The sequence below is a fragment of the Molothrus aeneus genome, chromosome 2 (genome assembly GCF_037042795.1).
Source record: "Molothrus aeneus isolate 106 chromosome 2, BPBGC_Maene_1.0, whole genome shotgun sequence".
Lineage (NCBI taxonomy): Eukaryota > Metazoa > Chordata > Aves > Passeriformes > Icteridae > Molothrus > Molothrus aeneus.
Window position 1 is genome coordinate 36942780 of NC_089647.1, and position 26210 is coordinate 36968989.

A 26210-nucleotide genomic window follows, 5' to 3' on the forward strand; every position below is an offset into this window, starting at 1 on the left:
GCGTTTTGGGGACAGGGGCTTCTCCGCCGCCCTCGCCTGTCCCCGCGGCTCTCCGGCCACGCAAGCTGTCACCGGGAATGGCCGAGCGCGGCTGCCTCCGCTACCCGCGGATGCTGCTTCTGCTACCCGCGGATGCTGCTTCTGCTACCCGCGGATGCTGCTTCTGCTACCCGCGGATGCTGCGTCCGCCCCGGCAGCCCCCGCTGCTCCCGCTCCGCGCCGCCGCTCCCGCCGGCCACCGCCTCCCTCCCCCGGCAGGCGGGGCTGGGCCCGCCCCCGGGCTTCCCCCACCGCCCGCGAAAGGGGAGGGGGCTCTGGCACCGCCCCATCCCCGCCCCTGCCGGCGGAGCAGCGCCCGGCGCGCCCCTTAAAGCCGTTCCCGCCCGCCCGCGCGGGCAGTCCGCGGGGCCGCCGCCGGTCACCGCGGGGAGGCGCCGGGACGGAGTGGCCGCGATGCTGGAGAACGGCTCCCTGAGGAACTGCTGTGACCCGGGCGGGCGCGGCCGCCTGGGCTTGGCGGAACGGGAGGCGGCGGCGGCGGGCGCCCCGCGGCCCGCCTGGGTGGTGCCGGTGCTGTCCAGCGTGCTGATCTTCACCACCGTGGTGGACATCCTGGGCAACCTCCTGGTCATCCTCTCCGTCTTCAAGAACCGCAAGCTTCGGAACTCAGGTAAGGGCTTGACCCCCGCACCCTGCCCCGGCGGTGGCAGGGAGCAGCGAGCGCCCGGAGTCCCGCCGCTGTCCTGGTCCTCGCTTCCAGCTGTCCTGAGGAGTCCAGCCCACTTGCCGAGTCCGTGCGGGCCGCCCGCTGAAGGCGGGGTGACAGAGCCCCCATCCGTGGGTTCTTGCCCTGTATTGTGAGCAGGGACCCCCAGGCGCTCAGTCGCCTTTCCCAGCGCACCGCCTCTGCGCTCCCCTCGGGCTTCATGCTGCCCTCCGTCCGGGAACGCAGGTCCTTCAGTGGTTCCTAATGAGGCATTATGTGGTCTCTATGGAGCTCCCCAGGAGGGGAATCGGGGCCATCCGGGGACAAAAAGCCTGCCCAATGCCGTCGGAGGAGTGAAGGAGGAGCTTTTAAAACTTGCTCAAGAGTCCTAAAGATACGGTGCTGTGCGTGCGTGGGGAAGCGGCTCAGCCCGCTCTCTGGAGCCCGCATCAGAGTTCACGGTAGTCTTCATGAAATCGCCTTCTTGTCTCCTCATCGCATATCCTTCAACCGGAACGCAACAAATAAAGTGCGGTGTTGTCTTTGAATCGTGTCTACACTTTTTCCTTGTGTGTGCTAGAATGTTGCTCTGCGGTTTTTACTTGCTAAACGTACTGGCTTTATCTCCTCATCTCTGTCGGGCTGGTTACAACGTGTTTCAAACTACAAAACTCTGTAGTTTCTCACCAACTTCTCTGATTTGCCTCCTGGCCCTGAGTCGCGCACGTCCAGCGGCGTGCGGATCCTGCAGCCCCTCCGGCTCCCCCGTCGATGGAGCCGATTGTTCCCTGGTGCGCCGAGCTGGGCACACCCGCACTCGACTGGATGCTGGGTGTCGGTGCAGTATAAAGTGCTACCCCCGAAATTGTGGTGTATCTACTATAGTTCTTGTAGTACCTAGCTGTTCCCGGAACTCCTCGTTCCTTCGGGACTCGAGTTCCCTCGTTTCCCATGCGCACGCAGGTCGGGGTAACCAAACTTTTCTGGGAGCTGGCAGGAGTGCGAAGCACTACGCTCCCCGCACTCGGAGCCAGAGGGCTCTGCAATCGATCCTCTGCGCCAGCGGGTGCTCCCTGCCCACCGGGAAGGAGAGAGAGCTGCTGGCTTGTTTCTCCTGGGGGTAGAGTGGGGGTGTTAGTTTGGGGTTTTTTTAACCAGTGTCGCTTCCCAAGCGCTGTCGTGTCTCACGCGCGGTGACTAGAGCTCCTGCTAACGGGGAGCAGGCGCTCCTTCGCTCTTGCTCTAAGTTAAACCGGAATCAGGGGCAAAAGCAGCTTATGGAGGGATAGCTCTTGCGCTCCCCAATCGCTGCACGTCTAGCTGCAGGCGGGAGATGCCAGCAAGTCCCGTTTACACAGGGGTGAGAGATCACACTCCCCCGAGCAGCCCCGAACCCGAGAACGTCTGCAAGGGTGGTTTGGCTGAGCGAGGGAAGGCATGGGGTGGCCGCTGCTAGTCCGTGCGCTTGTGCTTGGGCTGTCCGTCCCGGGGGAGCAAGCCGAGAGAAGCAGAGCCGTGCCGAGGCCGGCAGTGCCGCACGCCGCGGAGCCGCAGCCCTGCGTGCCCCGAGCGGGACCGCGGCTGCCGAACAGCGCCGGGCGCTGCCCCGGGCCAGCGGAGCGGGGCTGAGCTGGGCTCGGCTGGGCTGGGCGCCGCGGCGGGGCACGGAGTCCCGCGGGACCCGCCGTGACTCACCGGCGCTCTCCCGGCCCCCTCGGCGCCGGGGGAAGGCGAGTTCCCGAGGGATTCGCGCCTGGACTCCGCGGGCAGGAAGCGCCCAGGGAACAGGGCTCTCGCTGGAGGGGGCGGCCGGCCCGAAGCACCAAATCCCGTCCAGGGGGAGGAAGAGGGGGACTCTCTTCTGAAACGTTCCCTTCACCCAAACAACAGCAAAGGGAAGTTTGGACTTGAAGAGAGTGATGCCTGGAAGAGTAAGTTTCAATATACTGATCAAAGTACTCTGTGGCACCCTGGGACTGTTGGGGGAAAAAAACCCAACCCCCCATCCCCCCCCCCCCCCCAGAAAAAAACCAAAACCAAAAACAAACAACACCACAAAACAAAAAATCCCCTAAACGTAGTCGTCTACCTTAGTTCAAATACCTGCTAATTGATCTTCTAGGATAATCCTTAATGTGATGTCACTGACCCTGTCCCAAAGATCTCTTTATCTTTGATAAGTACTGTGAAAAACAGCAGGGAATTCTTTCTGCATAATCTTCATAAGGTTAAATACCCTTTAAATTGGCAGTTCTTAGTTTTACATCAGGGGGAGATGACTCTTGGAGGTGTAACTCAAAGGGCATAGTTTGGTAAATGTCTACAGAAGTCCTTTTCAGGAAAAATTTCTTAGGGAGGAAGCAGAATGGAAGAGGACTGGAAACTGATGTGGGTGGAGTGATAGAGGGGATGGGAAAGGAGCCCTTAGCCTCTGACAAAGAAAGGCGGAAAAGCAGGTGGACTTGCAGGTTTCTTTTCTGAACAAACAAGAAACAATGTGTTTGTACCTGCCAGGGAAGTGAATATAGTAGAAAGTGAAATGTGAGGAAAAACAGCATGAAAGGAGTTTTGGACCTTGTCAGAGAAGAAAAAGATGAAGTTAGGGGAATGGTTATGACAGGAAGACATCTAGATGATCGAAGGAAAAAGGAAGAGCTATACATCATGAGCACTCAGTTCCCTTTGAAGAAGGTAGTGAGAGATTTTTCTTGGATGAGAGTTTGGGACTTCAAATAAGTCACAGGTGTATAAGAAATAAATTAACCAGCTCTGCCTACTTCTGTGGCACAAGAAGTAATCATACCTTCAGAAAGCAATACAGGTCTAGCAGTTTTTCCAGGACTTATCAACACTATTCTGTTCAAGACTTCACAGAGAGATCTGATAACTGGAAACAATGTAGTTATGCATCACTGCCCTTAAAATTAAAGCATGACCAAAAGTAAATCTATTCTAATGCTGTTATATAATGGGAGGTGCAAGAATGGAGTGAAATAAAATGACCTATTAGCCACTGGGCTTGTACCCTATTATGTTCAGCAGGAGAGAAATAAAGAATAGATAGGATTGATGTTTCAGGACATTGCTCATTCACTCCTCAAACATGGGAATTTTGACAGCCTTACAACAGAATGATTGTTTCAGATCACACAGGAGCCTCTTTCCCACATTTAAATTTGGTTTTGGGGAAAATCTGTGAAGACTTTTCCAAGTAATGCATAGCTTAATTGGTATGAATCAACATGCTTGTCTTACATAACTGCACCCAGTCTTTCTGTGAGAGGCTGAGCAACTTCTGATCTCTGAAAGTGATTTAATTTACAGAAATTAATGCTTTTATCAGTTCTAATTTGGGAAGAGAGCAGTTTCATCTAACACACTACAAAATTAAATAAAACTTCGTATGTGGAAATAATAAAATTAAATCAGCTTGCCTTTCTATTTGAAATGTCAAATGTGTTCTGAATTTTCAGAAACAATTATTGATTTTGTGTGCCTGCAATTAAACATGCCCGGTTGACGGCAGCTTTTATATTGCTGAACTTTTGAAGTGTTAAAGTTTACATGAGCTCAACAACCACTGCTGGGTGATCAAGTATCCCGAAAGTGCTTCAAGTAAATCCAAGCCACTAGATGCTTTTAAGAACCTTAAAGATACTTTTGTATAGCTATAGCGATAAATGTAACATTATGGGCTGGGGTAAGAACCTGGTAGGAAGCACTCTAGAAAGTGGGAACCAGCAAGGCATCTCCCAGAGGACAGAGATAAAGCAAACCATTTATACTTCATTGGTCCTAAAGCCAGCATAAAATCAGTGAGAAGTGAGAATTAGGCACATTAACTCAATATCATTTCAAATAGTAATGAGGACTTGGGACCCTTTGACTTTTGGCAGAATATTAGTATTAACCTTGGTGCATTGCCAAAGAATGCATTAGTGGAAAGTGGTATTTTTAGTGCATTTTGTCAGCCCTCCTCACCCTCTCCACTATTTTCCTTTCTATATATATCAGCTAACACAGCACTTTGAGACTCTGATTTCCCTTTGAATAGCAAGGTGCTGTTGCAACACAAATTAAATCAAAATTCATGTTTCTTTTACCTCTAAGAGCATCGGTGTATTTGCATGTTTAGTTTTGTCTAATGTGTATGTGGCTCTAGAGATGGACAATGCTTCTCATATGGTTATCTGTTCAAAATAAACAATCCTGCATGTAGGATTATAATATTGGTACTTATCCATCTACTAAACAAACTTGTTCAGCAATATAAGCAAGTCTTGTAGTATTTTTCCATGCTCTTTCCCTTTCCATAGCCCTCACTCCACATCTCTGTGATACAGCTGAAGGTAAGTTATCCCCATTGTTAAATGCTGTTTTCAGTTATTCTTCATCTCTTTGGCCACACCAGTTCTCTTTCCCTCCTTTATTCCTCTATTATTATTAATTTTCCTGTCCACTGGAATACAGGGTAGTTGTTTCCTGTGATGGAATCCATCTATTACAAAATGACAGTGGAGAAACCTGTTTCTGAAACCACTTGGAAAAATTGTCCTTTAATACCAGCAGTGATGCTGACAAGAATATATTTTGATGATCGGATCATGAGATCCCACTCTGATGGTTTCAGCTTCTGTACTCCTTACTTCTTGAACTCTGGATCCACAGAATTCTTAGCTCTGGGACTGGATGTGTTTGGCTTTCATATTCTCTCTCACATTCTCCTTAAAGGTGCTCAATGCTAAGAAATTGATGGAAACATAGCTTCAACATTCATAAAAGTTCATTGAACCCAACACTTATAATAAATAAGTTTTATAATAAAAGTTTTCTATCTCTTACCATGATTCAAATTCATTTTTACTTTATTTTAACTTTGTGATTATTAGTTGCTTACTTAGAGTGGATATCTTTATTTGTAGAATTACAATTGTCATTTAATTTGAATGGATTTTTTCTCCACCCATTGATAACTCTTGTGCAATATTAATGGGAAGAAAACAAATGTTTACCCCCAACCTTTTTTTTTTTTTTCCGTAGTAGACAAGTCAAATACTTTAAGTTTCCTCTAAGTAACTGAGTTCTTAATTTTCCTGGGGTTTTTAGGCCTTTCCAAACTAAATTAATCTGTCTTTAACAGAAAACTGACCAGTTCACAGTAATGCAGATGAAGTACCACCAATACTCTCAAGAAAATATTAACATTCTATTCTGCTCTGTCCTTTCCTGGATAGACAAAATGGACCTGGCATGCCTTGAAGACACATTTTACTTTTATGTGGTAGCATAATATGGGTGACTGTTCTTGGTGCAGTCACTTGCTGATGCAGCTCTTCTTTTTCTTTTGTTACACAATTATTCCTTCAGTGCCTGACCTCATATCTCGTGTTATTATACTCTAACCACTTTCTGGTCTTTCAGTCCTCAAGCAAAAAAAGATCTTGGCATGTCCATGTATCAGCAGGCTCTCAACTTTGTAGTATTACAAAATTTCATTAGTTCTCTTTGTGTTTTGTGACGTAATACTTCTGAAACAGACAAAATTAGTTCAATGTAGGTTATCTCCCTCCGGTCCAACAGTTCTCTTTCATCATTGTCCAGGAAGTGGTAGCAGCAAACTGTAAGTGGTACCCTGGTGATTCCAAGGCTAGATTTGTTTAGAGCAACCTCCCAGATCCAGAAAGTCCAAGTCCAGCTTTTATTAAATAAAGATGATCAGATTAGTTGGTACAGCCACTTTGTATAAGCTCACATTGACTTTTATTCCACTTGTCTATACATGCATCTTTAATTTTCCTATCCCTTCGAGTTTGTCTCTCCAGTCTTGGCTACAACTGAGATTAAGAACCCAAATAGTTCTCAATGCATTCTTTCTTTTCAAAAATTTCCCACCTTGAATACAGGTGACATGTTAACACATACTCTATGGTAGACAAACTAATCTTCTAGAGGTGGCAACACTGGTTTGCTGTTCTTATTAGTCCCTGACTAATTGCTTTTCACGCAAAAAGAAACAGCATTTGTGCAGCACCATAGCAAAGGAGGAGGAAATGGGTAGTAAAGTGTGAGAGCACCACAGCTGCAAGTGAGTCATGGCAACACTGCTCTTTGGGATGCATGTGGGAGCCAAGCTCTGAGAGAAATCACTCAAGCCTGAGAGAAATCTGCACTTCCCTACTGGCAGTGAGGACTAGAGAACATTTCAGCCCCTTTTTACAGGTCCCACATGTAGCTCTCAATACTTTCAGAACACAACACTATCTCTGAGATAACAGATGTTAACAAATTTCTGCCTACAAGTATATTCAATCTTTCTGATATTTTTGCTTTATTGTAGTGCAGTTATGCTAATTTCTCACCTGTCAGCCTGCTTTGTCCCCAAGACCACCATTTTTGTCCTTATTAAAAGGCCTAGCAAAATGTTTCTTCAAACCAGGAGCCACTTTAAATCAATTTTCAGGGTCCCACTCCCCCAGTAACTTGTCTTTCCTTTCCTCTTTTTGACTGTGCTGAAAGGGAATTTTTTAATAATTTTAGAAGTTTTTCTGAAGTCAAAGAAGTTTAGAGGGTTAGTCAGGTTCCATTTTATCAATTCTTGCTCTCTCTAGCAGTTTTCTTGGTGGACATATCTTTTACTTCTAGCCTCATTTCTTGTCCTTACTGAGACAACTTCTTCTCCATCTAGATCTGGAACTTTTTCTTATATTTTTCCCTCTTTTGGAGGCAAGTTACAGAATATTTTGGTACCTTTAATATGAAGAAATGCCAAACTTCCTTCACATTCAAATCCCTAAGCTCCTCAATACAGCTGATTTCACTTTCCTAATTAGCTTCTTTTATTTATCAAAATGTGCAAGTCCCCTTCTTAGCTATGTCTGCTTTGTTTATTCTTGTATTTAATTTAACCAAAATAATCTCATCTACTTTCAATACAACCTTATTTTCTATGGCAGGCTCTTCAGGGATGACTTTGTTCTTTATGAAAACAAAGGATGGGATATATTGGGAAATAGACTCTGAATTGAAGAAATCTGCTGGGTGTATGTCCAGAACTCAGCTGCCATTTCTGTGCCTATTTTCTCCTTAACATATGAGGACCTGCATTGTTAAATTGGCTTCATTAATGTTTTCCTCCTAAAAGGAGGGTGTTCTCATCCAATTTCAGGTTTCTGCATTCTTCACTGCACATTGTCTTTGTAACTTTTCCCCAATGTAATTTTGTCTTTTACCAGGATATCCTCTCTAGTCTCTCTCTCTCTCTCTCTCTCTCTCAATCTCTCTCTTCATTCTCCTTCTTTTATGAAGACAATAGACCTTTTGGTTGGTATTTCTCTTCTCTGATCACTGGTGCAATTCCATTCTAACAGAATTGTTTCCATAACATTTTATTTTTATTTCTTACTGGTTTTGGATCCCCTATTTTATTGCATAGGCTCCTGGAACCCTTTAACTGACTCTACTGCTTTTTATATTACCACACCAGTTGAACTCTGCAATGTTTGAGCTCCTGTTTTCTGTATTTTTTGCCACCACCTTCCTGAAGCCAAGATTCCCATGCCCTGGGTGTTAAATGAAGAAACTATATGGTTTCTTCTCAAGCTCTCTTCCCATCTCTCAACTTCCAGTTCTTTTTATTCATTCTGCCAGCTTGGATTGCAAGCTGGTATCCCATATGCTTAGGTGAAGTCTGTCCATGAAGATATGAAACCTCTTCCCAGAAAATACCTCCAAATGATCAATACTCCAAATCTTTCCATGTAACTTCTAGAACTATTCAGTCATGTGCCCGTGACTCATCTCATAATTCTAATTATACTTCTATTCTCTTCTTGGAGAGGAAACAGAATTGGTTCATCACCAATTCCCTCCTCTTTTCTGTGAGACTTGGTTGAAACAGTAACCAAATGAGAAAATAAGTCTTCAAAGTTACTTATGAAATAATAACTCTGAACTTTGTTAACCTGTAAGTAAATCCAAAAGTAGAAAGAGCAAAGGGAACAGCCAGTATTATTAATTTGCAAAATAAGAAAATTTCTTTAACAAAGGAGATGAATCTTGCAGGTAAATTTAGAAAAAAGTGAAAAGTGGAAACTTAAGATTGTTCTAGAAGAGAAAAAATCTGAAGGGTACAGAATTTTAAATTATTTCAGAAACAGAAAGTTTGTAAGGTAATTATGATCCTAGAGGGATGGAAAGAAGTATTTAAGAGTACAGAAATGTCATAAAGTAGAAAAATAACTTCTCTATCAATCTGCACCACAGGGAATGCTGTTTAGGGTAAAATTGTAACTTAGTGCAGGTTATTCTGCAGCCATAGGGTATTTTGTATCTTCCTTTGAAGCACTTGGCAATACATTATTGCCAAGTTATCATTGCTCTGAATTACCATTTACTTTTATCCTGTATGGTAATCCATTTGTTGATAAGCAAAAGAGAAGTTTATTGCCAAGATCAGGTCCAAGATACTTTTCTTTCAGAATGTAATACTAAATCCTATTCCACTTAATAAGTGGAGCTATTGGTATGCTTATCTTTATAGGAAATAGAACTATAAGGATTTATTTGAGCTGCAGAAGTATGTTTTCCTGAACTTGTGAAGAAGGATCTAAGGGTGTATTTATGTTGCATATTTCATTTGGCACAAGTCCACTCCACCCATGTTTCAAGGGAAGGAAAACCAAATGATGTCATTAGAGTGATGCTTTTCCTGCAACAGTGTATTCAGGCTCCCCTTAAGGTCTAGTCTAACACAGTCACACAGCTTTTGCTTTTTTTTTTTTTTTTTCAGCTCAGAGTATGAATAAGTTTCTTTCATCTCCTTGATATAACCAATGCAAACATACTCTAAGATACAGGAAATTAGAAGAAGCTCTTAGCAGCTGTATTGTGGCAGTTCCAATGGGTCTTAGGAGAACTCCCTTTTCCTGCCAGCTCTCTCCTGGACTCTGGACTGACATTCCTTTTGCAAGACACACTGGCTGCATCAGGAATGACGTCTCTGCAGTAAAGCTCTATTTTTGCATGGACCAGCAGAAGCAATTCAAGGATTCATGGTGCTCTTTGGCACAATCAGCCAGAGCTAAGAGACCAAACCTCCCCACAGAGAGCTAGGACAACTCAGTTTGAAAGACTAACTTTTTCATCTATTCTTAGCAGATATATAGTCACCAGATGACTTTAATAATTGTGTTGAGGATGTTATAGGAGACTACTCTCATTCCATTAAATCAGTGACAACCTGTTCTCTGCCTCTAGGAGTAAATTCTACTCCTACTCCAATTCAGATCTATTATGAGTACCACTACCTTCAGATATGCTTCAGATTTTAGCTTCTTAGAAGTTATCCTTTACCAGTGCATATTGGTGCCTTGAACTGGCAAGTACATTGCCTCGTTCCCAAGAATACTTATGAAAACAGCCATGTAATCCTGAGCTGATAAAACCATTTTTTCATTTGCAGAAGGGAATACTAATGCTATCACAATTTTTATCTTCCCAAAAATGAATCCAAGCAGTTGTTCTGCTTTTTTAACTTTTCACCTTGATATGGGCATAGAACAGATTTCCTGACAGCAAAATCCCACAGAAATGTCTAAATGTCTAAATGTCTAAGTGTCTAAATCACTGTGGGTGCAACACTGTGGTGCGTCCTCCCTAACAACAGTAGCTGCTTTAGAATCTTCTGGTTTACTTTTAATCTCCATACTGATAAGGACTGAGATATATCAGAGGCAGCATTTTCCTGACATTTCAGCCTCATATGGGACAGCTACATCTTGACATGAAAGCAATAAAAACACCTTAAGCACGTTCATCAAATGACTAGAATCCTGACTGTTGGGATTCTTTTTTTTAATTATTTATTAATTGTAGAGGTATTGGATTACACTGTTTAATAAATGCTGCTTAAATTAAGTCTGTAGAAAAAACATTACCCTTCTGACAGACTTACTAATTTTTTCAGCTGTGTTTTATGGACTTGGATCAGTTTCAATGTTTAAACACCTTATGAAGATGATAATAATTTATATGATAGTTCCATTTATACTGTCATCTTTTTGCTATAGAACAACAGCTGCTTACCTGTTGGTTTATACTGCCGTATTTGCTCAACGTAGGCAATAATTGCTGTCAGAAGATAGCACATGCAGCTCCTGGAACTAACAGTCTGACTAACAAGAAAAATATCCACTTGGTATCTCAGCTCTTGTAAATATAATTATATTAACTAATTGTAAATTTAGAGCTAGCAGCAAATTGTAAAATATATCACTGCAAAAAAGACAGGAACCAACAAGCAGCATCCTCAGGTCTCTATGATTTGCTCCAATGCTACCCAAAATTCTCAGTGTACTTTCATTCTAAAACCAGTTCAATTTTTCCAAATAATTCAAGTGTAGACAGAGTTTCATTTGAGTGCAAATAGGAGAAAGAACCTTTTGTGTGAAGGCTATCACCTATGAATAAATGTAATAATAATCAATCTAAGCATTTTTATGTGCCGATTTTTTATTCAAGTAAAAATAACCTACTTTTTGAATATCATCCACACAGTTTAATGGAAAAAAGTGTCTGTTCAAGGTGCCGATTCTGTGAAGATCCTGTCCATGGTGAAATTCATTGGAGTTGTGATTCCTTAGGACTTTTAAAATATGTTCTTAGAAGTAGTCAACTCTAATCAGATTTTCTACAGAGAAATAAAAGGCTGTTATATTAAAACATGCTGCTTTTCTTCAAGACAAGGAAAGGCATGTAAATGGCATAGTCACTACGTGCCAAGTGGGAGTTATCCATCCCTCCTTTCTGTGAACTGCCACTTAAGGTTCTTCAGAGTCTTGTGAATATATTCAAGAGACTAAACATTCCAACCAGATTGCTTGAAATTAGTTGTTACTCACTGGAATGTACAGAGTGTAATTTTTGGATTCTTAGAGAGGAAAAAAAATTTGATTAATAGGGGACTGGTATCTTTGTATGCCTTTGTCTTGTTATGTTAGTGGTCATGACAGAAAGAATATTTAAAATTCAAACTTCCCTGCCACGAGTCAGACAGTACACCATTATACTCCAGGTGTTTTACTGGCATAAAATATAATGTCAGAAAGTGAGTGTTGTGCTGTGGAAATTTAGAGCACTCCTACTCAAGAACAGGAAGTCTCCCTGAGATATTTTTCAAGCAACTGCAAAAGTAATTGTTATTAGATTCACAGGTGGGGTTAGAGCCCATGGACAAAAGATTACTTTCGGAAAATGTTTTCATGTTAAGCAAGACTTTCCTTTCTTTTTTTATTCTTCCCTTTGCAGTCATTAGAAGCAAAATGTGTAAAATATTAATCAGATGTTGAGGCAGGCTTTGTAAAGGATGGTGTAACAATATTGATTTGCCTAGAAAAAATATCTACTGGTAAATGGGTTGAAAGAGTTTATAAGATTTTACCTATGATTATGGTGCTGTGTATGAAACCTCAACTATACAATCCAGAGTCCAATTGCAGCACTGAACATCTGTTGTTTCAGAGTGAAAGAAAAGTTAACTAATTTGAGGTCCTGTAATTATGCCTTTGGTTGGATAATCTAAAAACAATGCAATCTTCTTTAGTCACTCTTATGAAACACCTGGTATGCTAGGACCATAAAGACCATAAAACTTGCTGTACAGCCAGCTTCCTGGTTAAAGATGAAGCCAGAATATCTGCTCTGCTTATGGAGAGCAAACACAATAGTGAAGCAGGTGACCTTCAAACACTCTCAAACATTCTCATGTAGTTTATATATGTATATATATATATATATATATATATATATATATATATATATATATATATATATATATATATATATATATATATATATAATATAGTGATTTCCATTTGAGCTCATCTTAGTAAAAGCTATATTGGTTTGCTCCAGTTTGCAAGTGTATTCATGGAGTAAAAGAGGTGTGACTCAGTAGGTTAGGCAGACAGAAGTCACCCACAGCTGTGTTTCTGGGTCACAGGCCACCAGGTCACTCACTGGGGTGAACTGGAATTGCCACAAGGAGCTGGTCTGAAGGGCGGTTGCAGTCACTTCACAGTGCTCAAAGGTCATCAGAGCAGCATGCGGAACAGGATTCTGCAGAATCTAGGTTAGATTATTCTAAGCTAGTAGGTGAGTATCTAGATAGGGAGGAGAATTCTACCCTTGCTAAAGCCAGTGGGAATTGCTTTCTGAAAATGATTTTGCTAGGAGCTGGTGCCTCCTGCCTCTTTCTGTGCAGCCTTTACCAGACTCCACGCTCCACCCCCACAGAGTTCTGTGCTTTTACTGGTCTGTAATTTACTGGTCTGGAAACGTTTCTTGGTCCAGGTTCTGTGTTTGGCTCAGGCTATTTTGTCCAGTCAAAGATTGTTCAAAAAGTTCTAGTGTTACTAAGAATCTGAAGGCAGAAGTATAAGAAAAACGAAGCCCCATCTATTCTAATCTGCACTGGGGCCTCTTCTTCTGAGCAAGCAAGTCTAGCTCATTGTTAATGACCATGTCTGGTGTCTGCATGCATAGTAACAGGTATGATCTTAAGTACCCTCTGATATTTAGTAGATCAAGTAGACCCCTCATCTGTCACAAAACTGACAGCATCTTGCCTCTATTTCCTAGTGAGAACAGTAAATATCCTGTACTCTGATTCCTTACTGGAACAGGTCACCCTGAGAGGTTGTTGAGTCTCTGTGGCTGTAGACAGTGAAAGGCTGACTGGACATGGCCCTGAACAACCCACTGTAGTCTATCTCTCTTTGAATGGGAGGGTTGGACTAGATGAGCTCCAGAGATCAGTTCCAGCTTTTGTGGTTCTATGGCTATACTGGTTGCATACCTATCACCCCTCATTTACCTATCTCAACAACATCATGGCTTGCAGGCCTAGCCACAGTAGAGTTGTTGTCATTTTTCAAGGCTTCTACTGGCTCTCAGAAAAGACCTTGATTCAGCAAATGATCATTACACACTTTGTCTGTATTGAGTTGGAACACAAAGCAGCTAATACTTCAGAAGAGAATACACAATCATCTTCTTTAAAAGCATTTTATTTATTCATCTATTCACATGCTGTTTACAAACCTATGAGTATCATTATAAAGTGAATCATGTCCCTGTACTTTGCTTTAAGACCTTGTTTCCAAAAGAAGCAGATGGCAGAGTCTGACAACAGCTTCTGAAGACGTTCCCTATGCATGTAGAGTAATGAGGCCTTCCAAAAGCTCAGAACAGAAAGGGTAAGGCTTTTCCTTTCTGAAAGGTTACAATGGCCATTTTTTTGAGTATCATCTATTTTCTTCCTTGGTGAAACAGGAAACAAGAGAAGAAAAGAAGATTATAATGAAGGGACTCATGGGTTGTTTAGAAGCATTGGCAACTTGTCAACATAAGTGTTTTCCAATTAGATGTTCCCGTGTACTTTATTTACTGCAGTGTATCAGATCCTATTTTAAAAAATCCAGGATCCTCCACCATGTCTGGGAGTTGAACACAGGAACACCCAAAAGTACATAGGAGGAGTAATGGGCCTAGATTTGGTTTCTTTTAGCAGATGGAACCAGTTGACATGTCCATGCTTAGCACATATTTGTCTCGGTAGCTGTCACAGGCTGCAAGTCCTCCACCTGCAGCCCTACAGAGCAGTTGAGCAAAGCACTGAAGAAATTGCCACTTGCATGATTTATGTTCTCTAAGTGGAGACCCCAACATCTACACTGGTCAAAAAATTCTGGGCTGTTTAAATTGGTCTGCAGGGCTAAACTACAAGATGTGCCTTATCATGGCTAATCAAATCTCTCGGCAAATTGATCCTGATTGTGCCCCAATAGTCCCAATAGTCCCCAGTTTTATTCACTTCATATACCAGCATGATAGCCTGAGTATCTTCAGTAATATCTTAAACCTTATATTTTAAAATAGAACTATTTAATGTCAGATTTGTTGGTTTGTTTGGTTTTTTTTAAATTCAACTAATCTGCTAGCAAATATTAAAATAGAACAAAACACAAACCAAACAGCTTAACAAAACAAAACATGGTCTTATTTTGAACAAAAGTATTTTCATTTTTCAATTTCCTGTCTTTTTTTATAAAAGAAGGTGGAAGTTAAGTTATTCTAAAGACTTGAGCAATGTTTTGTTACTGTAATAAAGAAAAATACCAACATAATTTCCTTTGACACAAATATAGTTTAGATACAGTAGCAAAGATGAAAGTAATAATAAAGGTGATGGAATGAACTATTGTTTCACACAATATAAATTAAAATCTGTCAGGGCATAATGAAGTTTTTTCCCAGAGTTTTTATAAGTGAAATATTCTTCCTTTGTTTGATTCCACACTTCAGTCTTTTAGAGTTGATCTTGAACAAGTTTTGGTGTAGGGTTTTTGTTTGTTTCTTTAACAAAGCGATATCCTATAAAATGCTACATATTTCACTTTTATTTTTTTGACATGCAATATAATGCTGAGACACTGAATAAAAAGTTATTAAAAATTATAGGTCGCCTAGCTCTTTATAGGATCTAACTAGATTGCACCTGTTGTATTTTACAGCTTTTCATATTAGCCCCTTTGTCAGCAGTAAATGAGTTTTCATACTTGCAGTTGTACAAGTAGGTTTCCTATTCTTTCTTGGTTGAAGCAATCAACAGCTGTGATTACTTCTAGAGAAGAAAATTAAGCTGATGTGTACTGGCAGATATAGAAAACAGGACTTATTTCATGAACCAGTGAAAAACCAGTCGGGTTTTGTTGTTATTTATCAGCAACTGGAGGTTCTGAGGCTGGGCTCTGCCATTGGTGCCATGGCACTAAGCCTCAGAGTGAATGTCTCAGCTTCACACCCCGTGTGACATCTAAACTAGAAAAGGGGAGACTTTAAACTAAAGAGGGTAGACTTAGATTAGATATTAGTAACAGATTCTTTTCTGGGAAAGTGGTGAGACACTGGCACAGGTTGCCCAGAGAAAACATGGATGCCCAAACCCTGGAAGTTTTCAGGGCCAGGCTGGGTGGAGCATTGAGCAATCTGATGCAGTGGAAGGTGTCCCTGCCCATGGCAGGGGGTTGCACAAGATGATACTTAAGATCCCTTCCAACCCAAACCATTCCAAGATTCTACAAGTCTATGATTCTCTCAGCAGCAACATGGGCTGTTATGGATATGAACAAAGCCAAACTTTCTCCAGAGAAAAAGGTTCTCGTTTATTAAGATAGCTGCAAGGAACGGAGTACCCAGGATAAGCCCAGGCACCCACACAGTGAGCCAAAACCAGAACAGTGCGCTACCCCCAAGTGCACTGGGTTCTCCCCACAAAACAAGTATCCAAAAAGAAGAACCCCGACCCAACCCAACTTCCCCCATTTATAGCCCCCTTCAAGTCCAGGATTGGTCCATTTTGGATCTGCATGGTGATTGGTCCATTTCCAGGCTTCTCATTGGTCTTTAACACCGTTCATTCTGGACCGATCGTTTCTGCAGGGCTTCGAACGATTGGTCAGATCTTCCATCCAATCCCTCTTTGACCTCGCCTTGCCCCGCCAGACCACCCTTCCACCAAACCCTGGACCCTTCTCCTAGCACATTCTAATAACCCCCCACTCTTAACATAATGCAATTAATATAACATAATTAATACAATATAATTGAACTATAGCCTAATTTAACATAGCTTAACTTTTACCTATAACATGGGCCTTTTCCATCCTAGACTACCCTCAAGGCAGGAGTCTGACTTCATTGTTAGGGCATGGATATAGGGGATCTTCTCCCCTGAGCCTGCTGCAAAATGCAGCTTAGTTTCAGATGGCTGGACACACAGAACAAGGCATAGCTAGACTTGTGCTCTGTCTTAAGCAGTAGAAGGAGCAAGAACTGAGGAGAAAAAGAGAACAGAACAACCCTGCACAATGCTTCTGTATTATTACAACTTGTGGTTCCTTCCATCTCAGAGGAGTTCTTAAATCTAGCATGGTATGTCTGTTAAGTAAACTTCAAATGTAGTACTTCAAATAAGTACTCTTACAAGTACTTTTTCCAGTCTTCCCTTGAACACAAGTAAAATTTTTTCATCTACAAAATCTGTTAAGGATTTACTACCTAGTGCAGCAACCATTCCCTTTTATTTGCTTTTAATACAACTACAACTAACCTTATTTAATAGCTCTAGCTCTTCTCTTTGCTCCATCCCTCAGCATCAGTATGCCACTATGATGCTGTTTGGGAGAAGAAAGCTGGACCAGTGCTGCCACTTTTCCCAGAGGATGCCTAGCAGAGGTGGTATTATCTAACAGAGAAAAGTAAGAGCATGGTTCATGAACCTGGAGTGTTCTTCCTAATCAGTGTCTTGGAGAGTTCTTGCAATTATCTCAGTTTCCCTGCTGTTAAATCATGAGAGGGATTTTTAAACTTTTTTTTGGATGAGCATACTGATAAAGAGCACTTGACAATACAAGTGGTAACCTGTATATTCTGATTCTAGGCTGAAATTCTTGAACATAACCTAGAAAGAGACAAGCACCCTAACCCCAGAAGAGCAGCAGGGCTGGTGAGTAGGGCACTCTCTGGGGACTACGGGAGACATAAACTCAAATCTTTTTCAAAGAAGAGTTCCTCTGTCATGGAAGTGTCCTAACTACTAGGCAACAGTGAAATTTTCTAGTAGTAGAGCCTGTCTTGCCTCTTCTGCTTACCCTTTTCTTTCTGAAAATACCCGGTAGTGGAAAAGTTCCTGCAATCTCAGAAAGTATCAGAAGCCCAGAAAAGTATTTATCACCCCGTAAATGTAGTATCTGATTAACGATCAGCGTTTTGCTTTGGAAGAGCCAGCCCCGGGCGTTTTCCTGCTGCCCTGCTAGGGGATGCGATGCGCTGCGTCTGCCGTGGCTCCCGCACTAGGTGGCAACAGAGTGTCACCACCGTCCCCAGCAGCGCCCGAGCGAGCCACAGGCGAGCAAAACTGAAGTTAATAACCAGGGATTATTAACTTCAGGCCTTTTTACTCAGCACTTTTACACCTGTCGTCTATTGGCAAACTCAAGGCAGCAAGCTCGCAGCAAGGACTGGTGTTCCCATATTTAACCAGAGGGAGAAGAGGGGAGAAGAAGCGGAGGTTTTGTTTTGGGTTACATTCATGCCTAGTTCCCAAGCATACCAAAATCATGATCTCAAAAACAACGGTGCAGTTTAGATACCTCCTTTCAGTAAATCTGTGTCTGTGTCGACAGCTGAGAGATCTGCCTAATAAGCCTAAAATTCACCTCCCGCAAATGTAGCTTCCAGCACTAATTCATAGCTGCGGATGTAGGGCCAAGAACACAGTTCTGTTCCAGTCCAGGAGTCTGCAAGTCACTTAGCCACAATCTCTAAGTCTTTTTTACATGCTAAGCTTTTGTCCTTGTGAGTCTGGAATTCTTCTTCAGGCCAGTCTTGTTTAATATCTTTATTAGTGATCTGGACCAGGGGATTGAGTACCCCTTCAGTCTGTTTGCAGACAACACCAGATTGGATAGCAGTGTTGATCTGCTGGAGGGCAAGAAGCTCTAAAATATGTTGTTCTGGTGGAAATCTATTGCCTGTCCCTTTCCCTTATATCAAACCTCACTAATATCTGAAATAATGAAACATAACCACAAAAGAGCATATCACTGCCTTTAAACTGTCACATTCAAAGAAAACAAATACCCATCTGGCATTTGTTTGGAGCATTATGTTACACCTTCTGTTAGCAACACGCTGTTGAACATTATACCAAATTAACATGTCTCATTAAATCAAAGCTTACCCTAGGTCTTGGCTTGTACTGTCACAGGGAATTCAAATGTCAGTGTGTGAAAGACTTAATTCTCTGCTCCACCTGATGTCATAGATTGAACAGGATGATGTCTGTATGCAACATATAAAAACTTGTTAAACAAATGTTTAACAACCAAAACACTACCTAAAAAAAACACCAACAACCAAACACCATGATATGTGATATATAATTAAGCATTTTCACCAGTTTAAAACCAGAGAAGAAAAACCTTTAAAAATAGTTGCTCATTGCAATTGCTTTTGGTTTTAGTAGAGAAATTAAAAGTCAGTTGTCTTTTCAAAAGGCAGATGCTTAGCCCTTTAAAGTTTTGGCTTTACCAAAAAGTTTGTTCCATAAGTAAATTCCCACAACATCAAGTCATGTCAAGATTTCAAGAGGGTGTGACAGTTCTCTTTCTCCTGTTACTTGTAGTAAGTAAACCAGTATGCCGGAATGCTTCATGAAATACCTACCTAGTTCTGTTGCACCCAAATTCAATACCAGAACTTATTTTCTTTTTTATCCATAGAACTGTTTAAAACAGCACAGATGTGCATAGTTTTGAATACCTGGCGAGACATTTTGCTTTCAGTAGCTACTTCTTGTAATTAAGGGGTGTTTCCACTCCAGTGAAACTATGAATATACCTCTCTCTCTAATGAAACTGAAATCTAAGAACAAAGTTCATCAAGTAAATTCCAGAAGCAATGATAATAATTCCAGCTAGATGAAAATTCTGTGCTTTCTATTTTGTTACAAGCAGCAAAAAGTTACCTCTTTAGTTATATTATTAATGTAATTTAGGCCACTCTGAAAGCCCTGGGTGAGGTGTGTCAAGGAACTTTTATTTTCTCCAAGCACATAGAAAATGTCTAAGACCTTTGATTTCTCAAAATGTCAATTATTTATGTTTTTTGAGTTAGAAAAGTTCTCTCTACTTCTGTAGATTATTCATTGCAGTAATAAACATTAAACTTAATACTGTAGTCATCCACAAAGACAGAAAAATACCATTGGAGCTTACTTTGCAGTGCACAGTGGGAACATTCAACCCTGTAAAAAGCCATAGAAGTGACAAATCACCTGAGGCGTTTATAGATATTGGACCATTTTTCTTCTGAGTTGTAAACTATTAAATTAAGGTTTTGACAAGTTCCTTGCTCACGCTATTTATTCATTGCACCTGGAATTTTCAAGAAGTCCTAAATTGTGCTCAAAACTTTGAAAATATCTTGCTAAATGTACTTTACAGTTTATTTCCAAATGTGATTGAAAGAGTTCAATGCCCGCTCTATTTCAACTGAACAATTACATTTTGGGTAGAAGCTGATGCTAGAAGGCCTTAGAGTTTAGATTAATCATAGTGAACACACTAGACTAAATTCTCTCTTTCTCCAAAAGGCATTCTAAAACAGAAAAAAGAGTCCGTTTTTTCCTTCCTTTTTCTGTCCTTTTTTCTTCCTTCCTTTCTTCTGACTTCCAGCTTCTGACTTCTCTGTCTTCTAATGTCAGATACAGTGATGAAAAAACATAAGAGAAATTCTTGTTGCCAGGATGTAAATATATTCTGATAAAGATACCCCTGTTCTTTTGTTAGTTTTGTTTTTTGTCCTGTTTGCCACATGGCTACAAGAGGCCTTCACAGTCAGTTCATCCTTCCTGCACAAAGGGATCAGCTTTATTTAGGCCAGTACTGACAAATACTTGTTTTCTATTTTCTTACAATCTTCAGTGGCAGACTCAAAGCAAGGTGTTCCCACACTTCTTCTTGCCATTAAAATTTTTTTCTCTGTGTCTATTTTGAAACTTCCTTGTTGTGACTGAAGCTTGCTTGGAATCACAACAATCATAGGGACATTTGAAGTTATCATGGCTCACTCAATCATCTCCCTAATTTGTTCAATCTTTCCTCACAAAGCATCCAGCTGCAGCTATGGAAAGACTTGCGTAACTTTTTAAAATATAGGAAACAGGCTACTAAATGCATAACAAGGAACTATCTGAAATAAGTTGCGCACTGCTCTTGAGATGGGCTATGTTTCTGAGGGTACAGATGGATAATCCTGCTTTCCATTAAGTTTACTTGCTGTTGTGCAAATTCTGCTGAGCATGGTGGTCCCCTAAAGTGTATGGGAGAAAGACAGCTCCCCATTCCTTAATTCCAGAAGCTACAGATGTAAAGCAGATGGAGAAAATGTGAAATGAGTAGATGTGGAATTCCATAATTTTTGATGAGCATATTTATACATGGTTGTTGCTTTTACGACTTCCAGTCAATGCCATTCTTAATATGACATGGAGAACTTGTTAGTTGAGGACTAGTAAGCTCAGATTATGTAGAATGGAGCACCTAACCACTCCTTCAAAAAAATTATTATGTTCCATGCCCAATTTTTAAAATTGCTTGGATTTTTCCATATCAGTTGATGTTGTGAAGGACTTCCAGGAAAGAAAAAAGAGTAGACAAGCCATATACAAAACCATACAAACCATATACATTTTATGTTACCTAAATGTCAAGAATTCAACATTAGTACCTCTGTCTTCTAGAGTGAAGTTCCTAAAGAACATTTTTCAGGAATATAGTTTACTATCTCACTATTTTATAAAAATATCCTTAGATTCAATGTCAGAAATTTCAAACTGATGAAAAGGACACTGGTTAAAGAGAGAAGATAGGGCTCAACCATATCACCTATATTCCCTGAATATCATCATCAGAAAATATGAATACTTCCTCTTGCATGCATGGAACTTTTCTTTGTACAATTAAATATGCCTTTCTGCAGAGGATGGTGAAGATGATTCACTCTTCCTTAGACAATCCCAAAAGAAAATAACAGCAGTATGAGTAGGCCATTCATGCAGTAAATATCTATTCTACAGAATATTGTGCAGCAATTTAGAGTATACCTAAAACAACACATCTTTCCAATACCTATAGACCTAGTCTTTGTATATCCTTCTCCTTTATGCTTGTGAAGCCCAGTAACATTCCAGTGATGGGATAGAATGGCATAATGGCTTACTTACCTGGCACAATTCAGACTTTTTTTTCTTTTTCCATTTTATCAATACAGCCATGGAGTTAGCTACACTTAAACAACTCAACATGTGCTTGTGTAACGGCTCACTGATGGCTATGTTTATTAAAGATAAAAAGAGCAAGGAGGATATAATCCAGTCACCAAAGACTTGAAACAACCTGTTGCTCCAGATATTTCTGTGGTGCTCCAAGTTACATTGTAAAATCATTTCCCTGTTGGTCCTATATACCAGCTGCTTGCTGACATCACCAATAATTTAGCATTGCAAAAGCCAACATAATGAAACACTTTTCTTCTTCTTCACAGCTATGCTTGCTTTCAGACTTATGCTTCTGTATTTTTCTTTCCTTCCAGGTAACGCATTTGTGGTGAGCCTAGCTTTGGCTGATCTGGTGGTGGCCTTGTATCCATACCCACTGGTGCTCTTAGCTATTTTCCGCAATGGATGGACACTGGGTGAAACGCATTGTAAAGCCAGTGGCTTTGTGATGGGACTAAGTGTAATAGGCTCTATTTTCAACATCACTGCAATTGCAATAAACAGATATTGCTACATATGTCACAGTTTTGCCTATGACAAAGTGTACAGCTGTTGGAATACAATGTTGTACGTCTCCTTAGTCTGGATATTAACAGTAATTGCAACTGTGCCAAATTTTTTTGTTGGCTCTTTGAAGTATGATCCACGCATCTATTCATGCACGTTTGTCCAAACTGCAAGCTCCTACTATACAATAGCTGTGGTGGTCATTCACTTCATCGTACCTATCACCATTGTCAGCTTCTGCTACCTTCGAATTTGGGTTTTAGTGCTTCAAGTTCGAAGACGAGTCAAGTCAGAAACAAAGCCAAGATTGAAGCCAAGTGACTTCAGAAACTTTCTTACCATGTTTGTTGTTTTTGTGATTTTTGCCTTTTGCTGGGCACCTCTAAACTTCATTGGACTGGCTGTAGCCATTGATCCTACGGAAATGGCACCAAAAGTTCCTGAATGGCTATTCATTATAAGTTACTTAATGGCCTATTTCAACAGCTGCCTTAATGCAATAATATATGGTCTTCTTAATCAGAATTTTCGGAATGAATATAAACGAATTTTAATGTCACTGTGGATGCCAAGGCTTTTCTTCCAAGACACATCCAAAGGAGGAACTGATGGCCAGAAGAGCAAGCCTTCTCCGGCTTTAAACAACAATAACCAAATGAAAACTGAAACCTTGTAAATGTGTAATAGTCAATGCAAGAGTTTGTCATGGAGAAAACTAAGATCATAGTTGTAATGTTCTGGTCATTCCTGCTTAATTTTGGGGAGTTTCCACTTGGATCACACTTTATGACTGGAATACTGTCTTCATAGTAAAGCACATTGCTCTGGATTAGTGATTTATACAAGATATTAATTGAAAAGGTGTTTCAGAATTAAAGCAGCAGGTGGGTGCAAGCTGTTTTAGTTCTCAGAGCTGAATCCTGCTTCCAGACATATGAATGAGGTATTTTTTTACTTCAGCAGGAGTATTCTTTATACAAGATCAGGATTCATTTCTTTGAAGATGTAGTGAGTCTATGTGTTCATCAGAGCTCATCAAAGCTCTGGAGTGGTATTTTCCTCCATTCTGTGTCTGAACAGAGGGTGAGACAGACACTCTATTTTTCACATGTAAGACAAACATTGCATTTCTGTGACCATAATGGTGTCTTTGAATCCAATTTGTAAACTGGAAAAAAGAATATTTGTGTAAAAGCAAATATTAACATTAGAGACTTTCCTCACAGGTTCTTCAAACTTACATACATTGAGAATGGGAATACGTTGAGTCTACTCGCTTCATCTTTCGTGGTTAATTTTATGGTAGATAATGTAATTGGTTGATTTCTCACAGATTTACTTTACACAATATTCTTCCTTTAGAAAAGATTGAATTTTCATTGAATTTCTTTTATTTGCCAAAATATCTATATAAAATGTCATTTGATGCACTTTAGCACACCTTACACATTTGAGACAGACTGGAAATTATAGCATATGACCTGTGATCATCTGTACTGGCAACTGAACACTAGACAGGATATCCTAGATCATCTCAAATGATGCTAGGCCAAAAGAAGAAGCCCTTTTGACTATAATGGTAGCTGATAAACTCAGCTCACATGTCTACATCTAATCTCAAACAAGACCCACTGCTGGTGTCTAACCTACGACAGCCTTCAAGGGTTCCCTGTAGTGGAGATATGTTTCCTTCCATCTGTGATGATAAACACACATCCAAGGATAAGATTAATTGCTTTATGGAGGTGCTGGTCTCCTTTCACTGACTTTAAAAGCAGCTTTGATTAATAGTTCAAACACCTAATTTTGGATAGCTAGAGAGGGATTTATCTTGCTTAATTTGGGACGAACCCAGTGTAGATGTTTGCACACAATCCATTTTCTAAATGCTCACAGTAGTTTTTAGAGTCCTAGGAAATTATTCCTTTTCTTTTGAAACAGATATCTTTATTGATCATGGGAGCTATCAGCAGAACTCAGTAACTGTACCTTCACTGACTCTAAAAAAGATCTGGTAGCTCACACACACACATTTCAGGCAAGGACAGGTCATCTTAATTCCATAAATACTTTACCTACACTTCATATTTGCAGTTCATAAAATAAAAGATAATTTTCTGCTTTATTTTTAAACTCAGTTCAAATTCTAACTAGATTTCTGCTTTTCCAGGTAACAAATTGTAACAGTGACTGTGCAGATCAGATTACAATTTGGGTTATACTCCAGAGCATCATAGTAATTTATACAATGTGGTTGAACTATCTCGAAATCAGACTAGGGATCTGTGCACAAGCACAGTCAATGAGCTTATTTTATCATTAGGCTTGAAATGCACATTACTCTTAGCATTTCTTAGCAATGCTGTTCAGGCTGGAACAGCTAGGTTTCTGGTAAATCCATGTCAGGTATTGAAATGGAACAATGAGGAATTCAGATTTCCTGACCTGGCTAATATGAAAAATATTTCTGCAGTAATATTAATTTGTACAGCAAATATACTCCTTCTGAAGCCATAAAGATGTAATAAACACCACCCTTATATTGCTAGAGTGATAGAAAAATATCAAAGAACCACAGTATTTTAAATGTTCTATTAGCTTGCCAAAAGCCTATGTAAAGTACAGCAAAGTAACAAATGTGATTATTTTAGCTGCTTTCATGTTCTTCACATGATTTCTGATAATCTCAGAAGTCCAGCACCCTCAGACTCACACAGTGGTAAGCTGATAAGAAGCTGAAAATTTTGTGCATAGGGGTAATGAAGAGATGGGACAAATATAACCCCGTGGCAGAAAATAAAAATATTGTGGCTAAACGTAGCAATCATTAGTAAGGAGGTTTTACCTGAAACATAATTTTGTAAGTCTGAAACAATTTTGATACCTATTATCTTTTTCCATGATGTCCACAGCACAATATAGATGTATATCTACATGTTAAATTTCCCTCAGAGTAAATAAGTTTCAAATGTCTCTGAAACTTGTAGGAAAGGATATAAAATTTGATTCCTGACAGTCCTGCTTTTTCTGACTTCTCTGAGTAGTCAAAATTGTGACTTGAAAGTGAAAATTGGTTGTCTGACTTATTGGTGAACTATTACTGGAAATAAGTTGATAGACCTTGGTTTATCTCTCACTGGAGTGAGTCAGAATAGAGTCCAAAAACAATTGGTTTAGCTCCATAAAATAAATTTAAATGTTAGAACCATTTCTTTGGCCACAAAAATGAGCTGCTATCACTCTCAATACTCATGAGGGGCAGACTTGAAATTTGTATAAAGTCATTTTACAAATTTTATCTGTTCTTTAAAAATTAAATATCACTTTCAGAATCCTTGTTCTGATATCTTCCCAAATACCCTAAATTAAGCTCACACAAATAATTGAATAGAATCACTGAGTTGTGGAATGGCCTGGTTTGGAAGAAACTAGAAAGATCATTTTATTTCAGGCACTCTGACCTGATCAGGGACACCTTCCACTAGACCAGGGTGCTCAAGGACCCATCCAGCCTGGCCTTGAACACTTCCAAGGATGGAGCATCCACAACTTCTCCAGGCAACCCATGCCAGCCAGAGAGAGAACTGTTCCAAAATTGGACCTTTCATCACAATTTATGGAAAATTTCTAGAACAGTGCTAATTTTTTAGGTGTGGATTTTATCACCACAGTATTACCTGGAAGGGGCCCTGCACTGCATGGTAGTTGCAAAGCCAGCTTTGCTATTATTGTGCCAGGTACTGCTACTTGTTGAGTCCTGATGTATGGAAAATAACTCATGCTTTTTAAAATAGTTTTTATGCCATGTATAACTACAAAGTATTGCATTTTTGTTGACCTGGAAATCAATCAAACCCATAAAATTTAAATTTTTAAGTCAATCAAATGCATAAAAATTATATTTAGATAACTAAATGCGGCTCTCAATGGTGAAAAGTCTTTGTGTAGAAATGTATATTTCTACCTATATTTCTATCAGAAGCCTTAAATTAGTTTTCTCCCTTTTCTTACTTTAATTCAAAATCCATTTTCCCAAAGTTAAGTTTGAAGGAAAACTCTATAAATGCACTATCAAGGGAGTTGATATGGTTATAGCAT

At 40.4% G+C, this 26210-nt stretch overlaps 1 protein-coding gene across 2 annotated transcripts; it reads left to right on the plus strand.

Moving 5' to 3' along the window:
- The first annotated feature begins 453 nt into the window (after positions 1–453).
- Positions 454–22788, plus strand: MTNR1B (melatonin receptor 1B). Of its 2 annotated transcripts, none has more exons than XM_066570446.1 (2): positions 454–670; positions 21920–22788. In XM_066570446.1, exons 1-2 carry the CDS (start codon positions 454–456, stop codon positions 22786–22788), a joined length of 1086 nt encoding a protein of 361 aa, XP_066426543.1. The 2 variants fall into 2 exon arrangements, with proteins under 2 accessions (XP_066426543.1, XP_066426551.1); XM_066570454.1 differs by lacking the exon at positions 21920–22788 and adding an exon at positions 998–1254.
- The last annotated feature ends 3422 nt before the right edge of the window (positions 22789–26210 follow it).

What these genes read in the sequence shown, in the direction of transcription:
- MTNR1B (XM_066570446.1), top strand. Translation starts at nt 454, where the DNA reads ATGCTGGAGAACGGCTCCCTGAGGAACTGCTGTGACCCGGGCGGGCGC. An exon ending in CCGCAAGCTTCGGAACTCAG is followed by an intron (nt 671 to 21,919) that starts GTAAGGGCTTGA and finishes CTTTCCTTCCAG; the next exon opens with GTAACGCATTTGTGGTGAGC.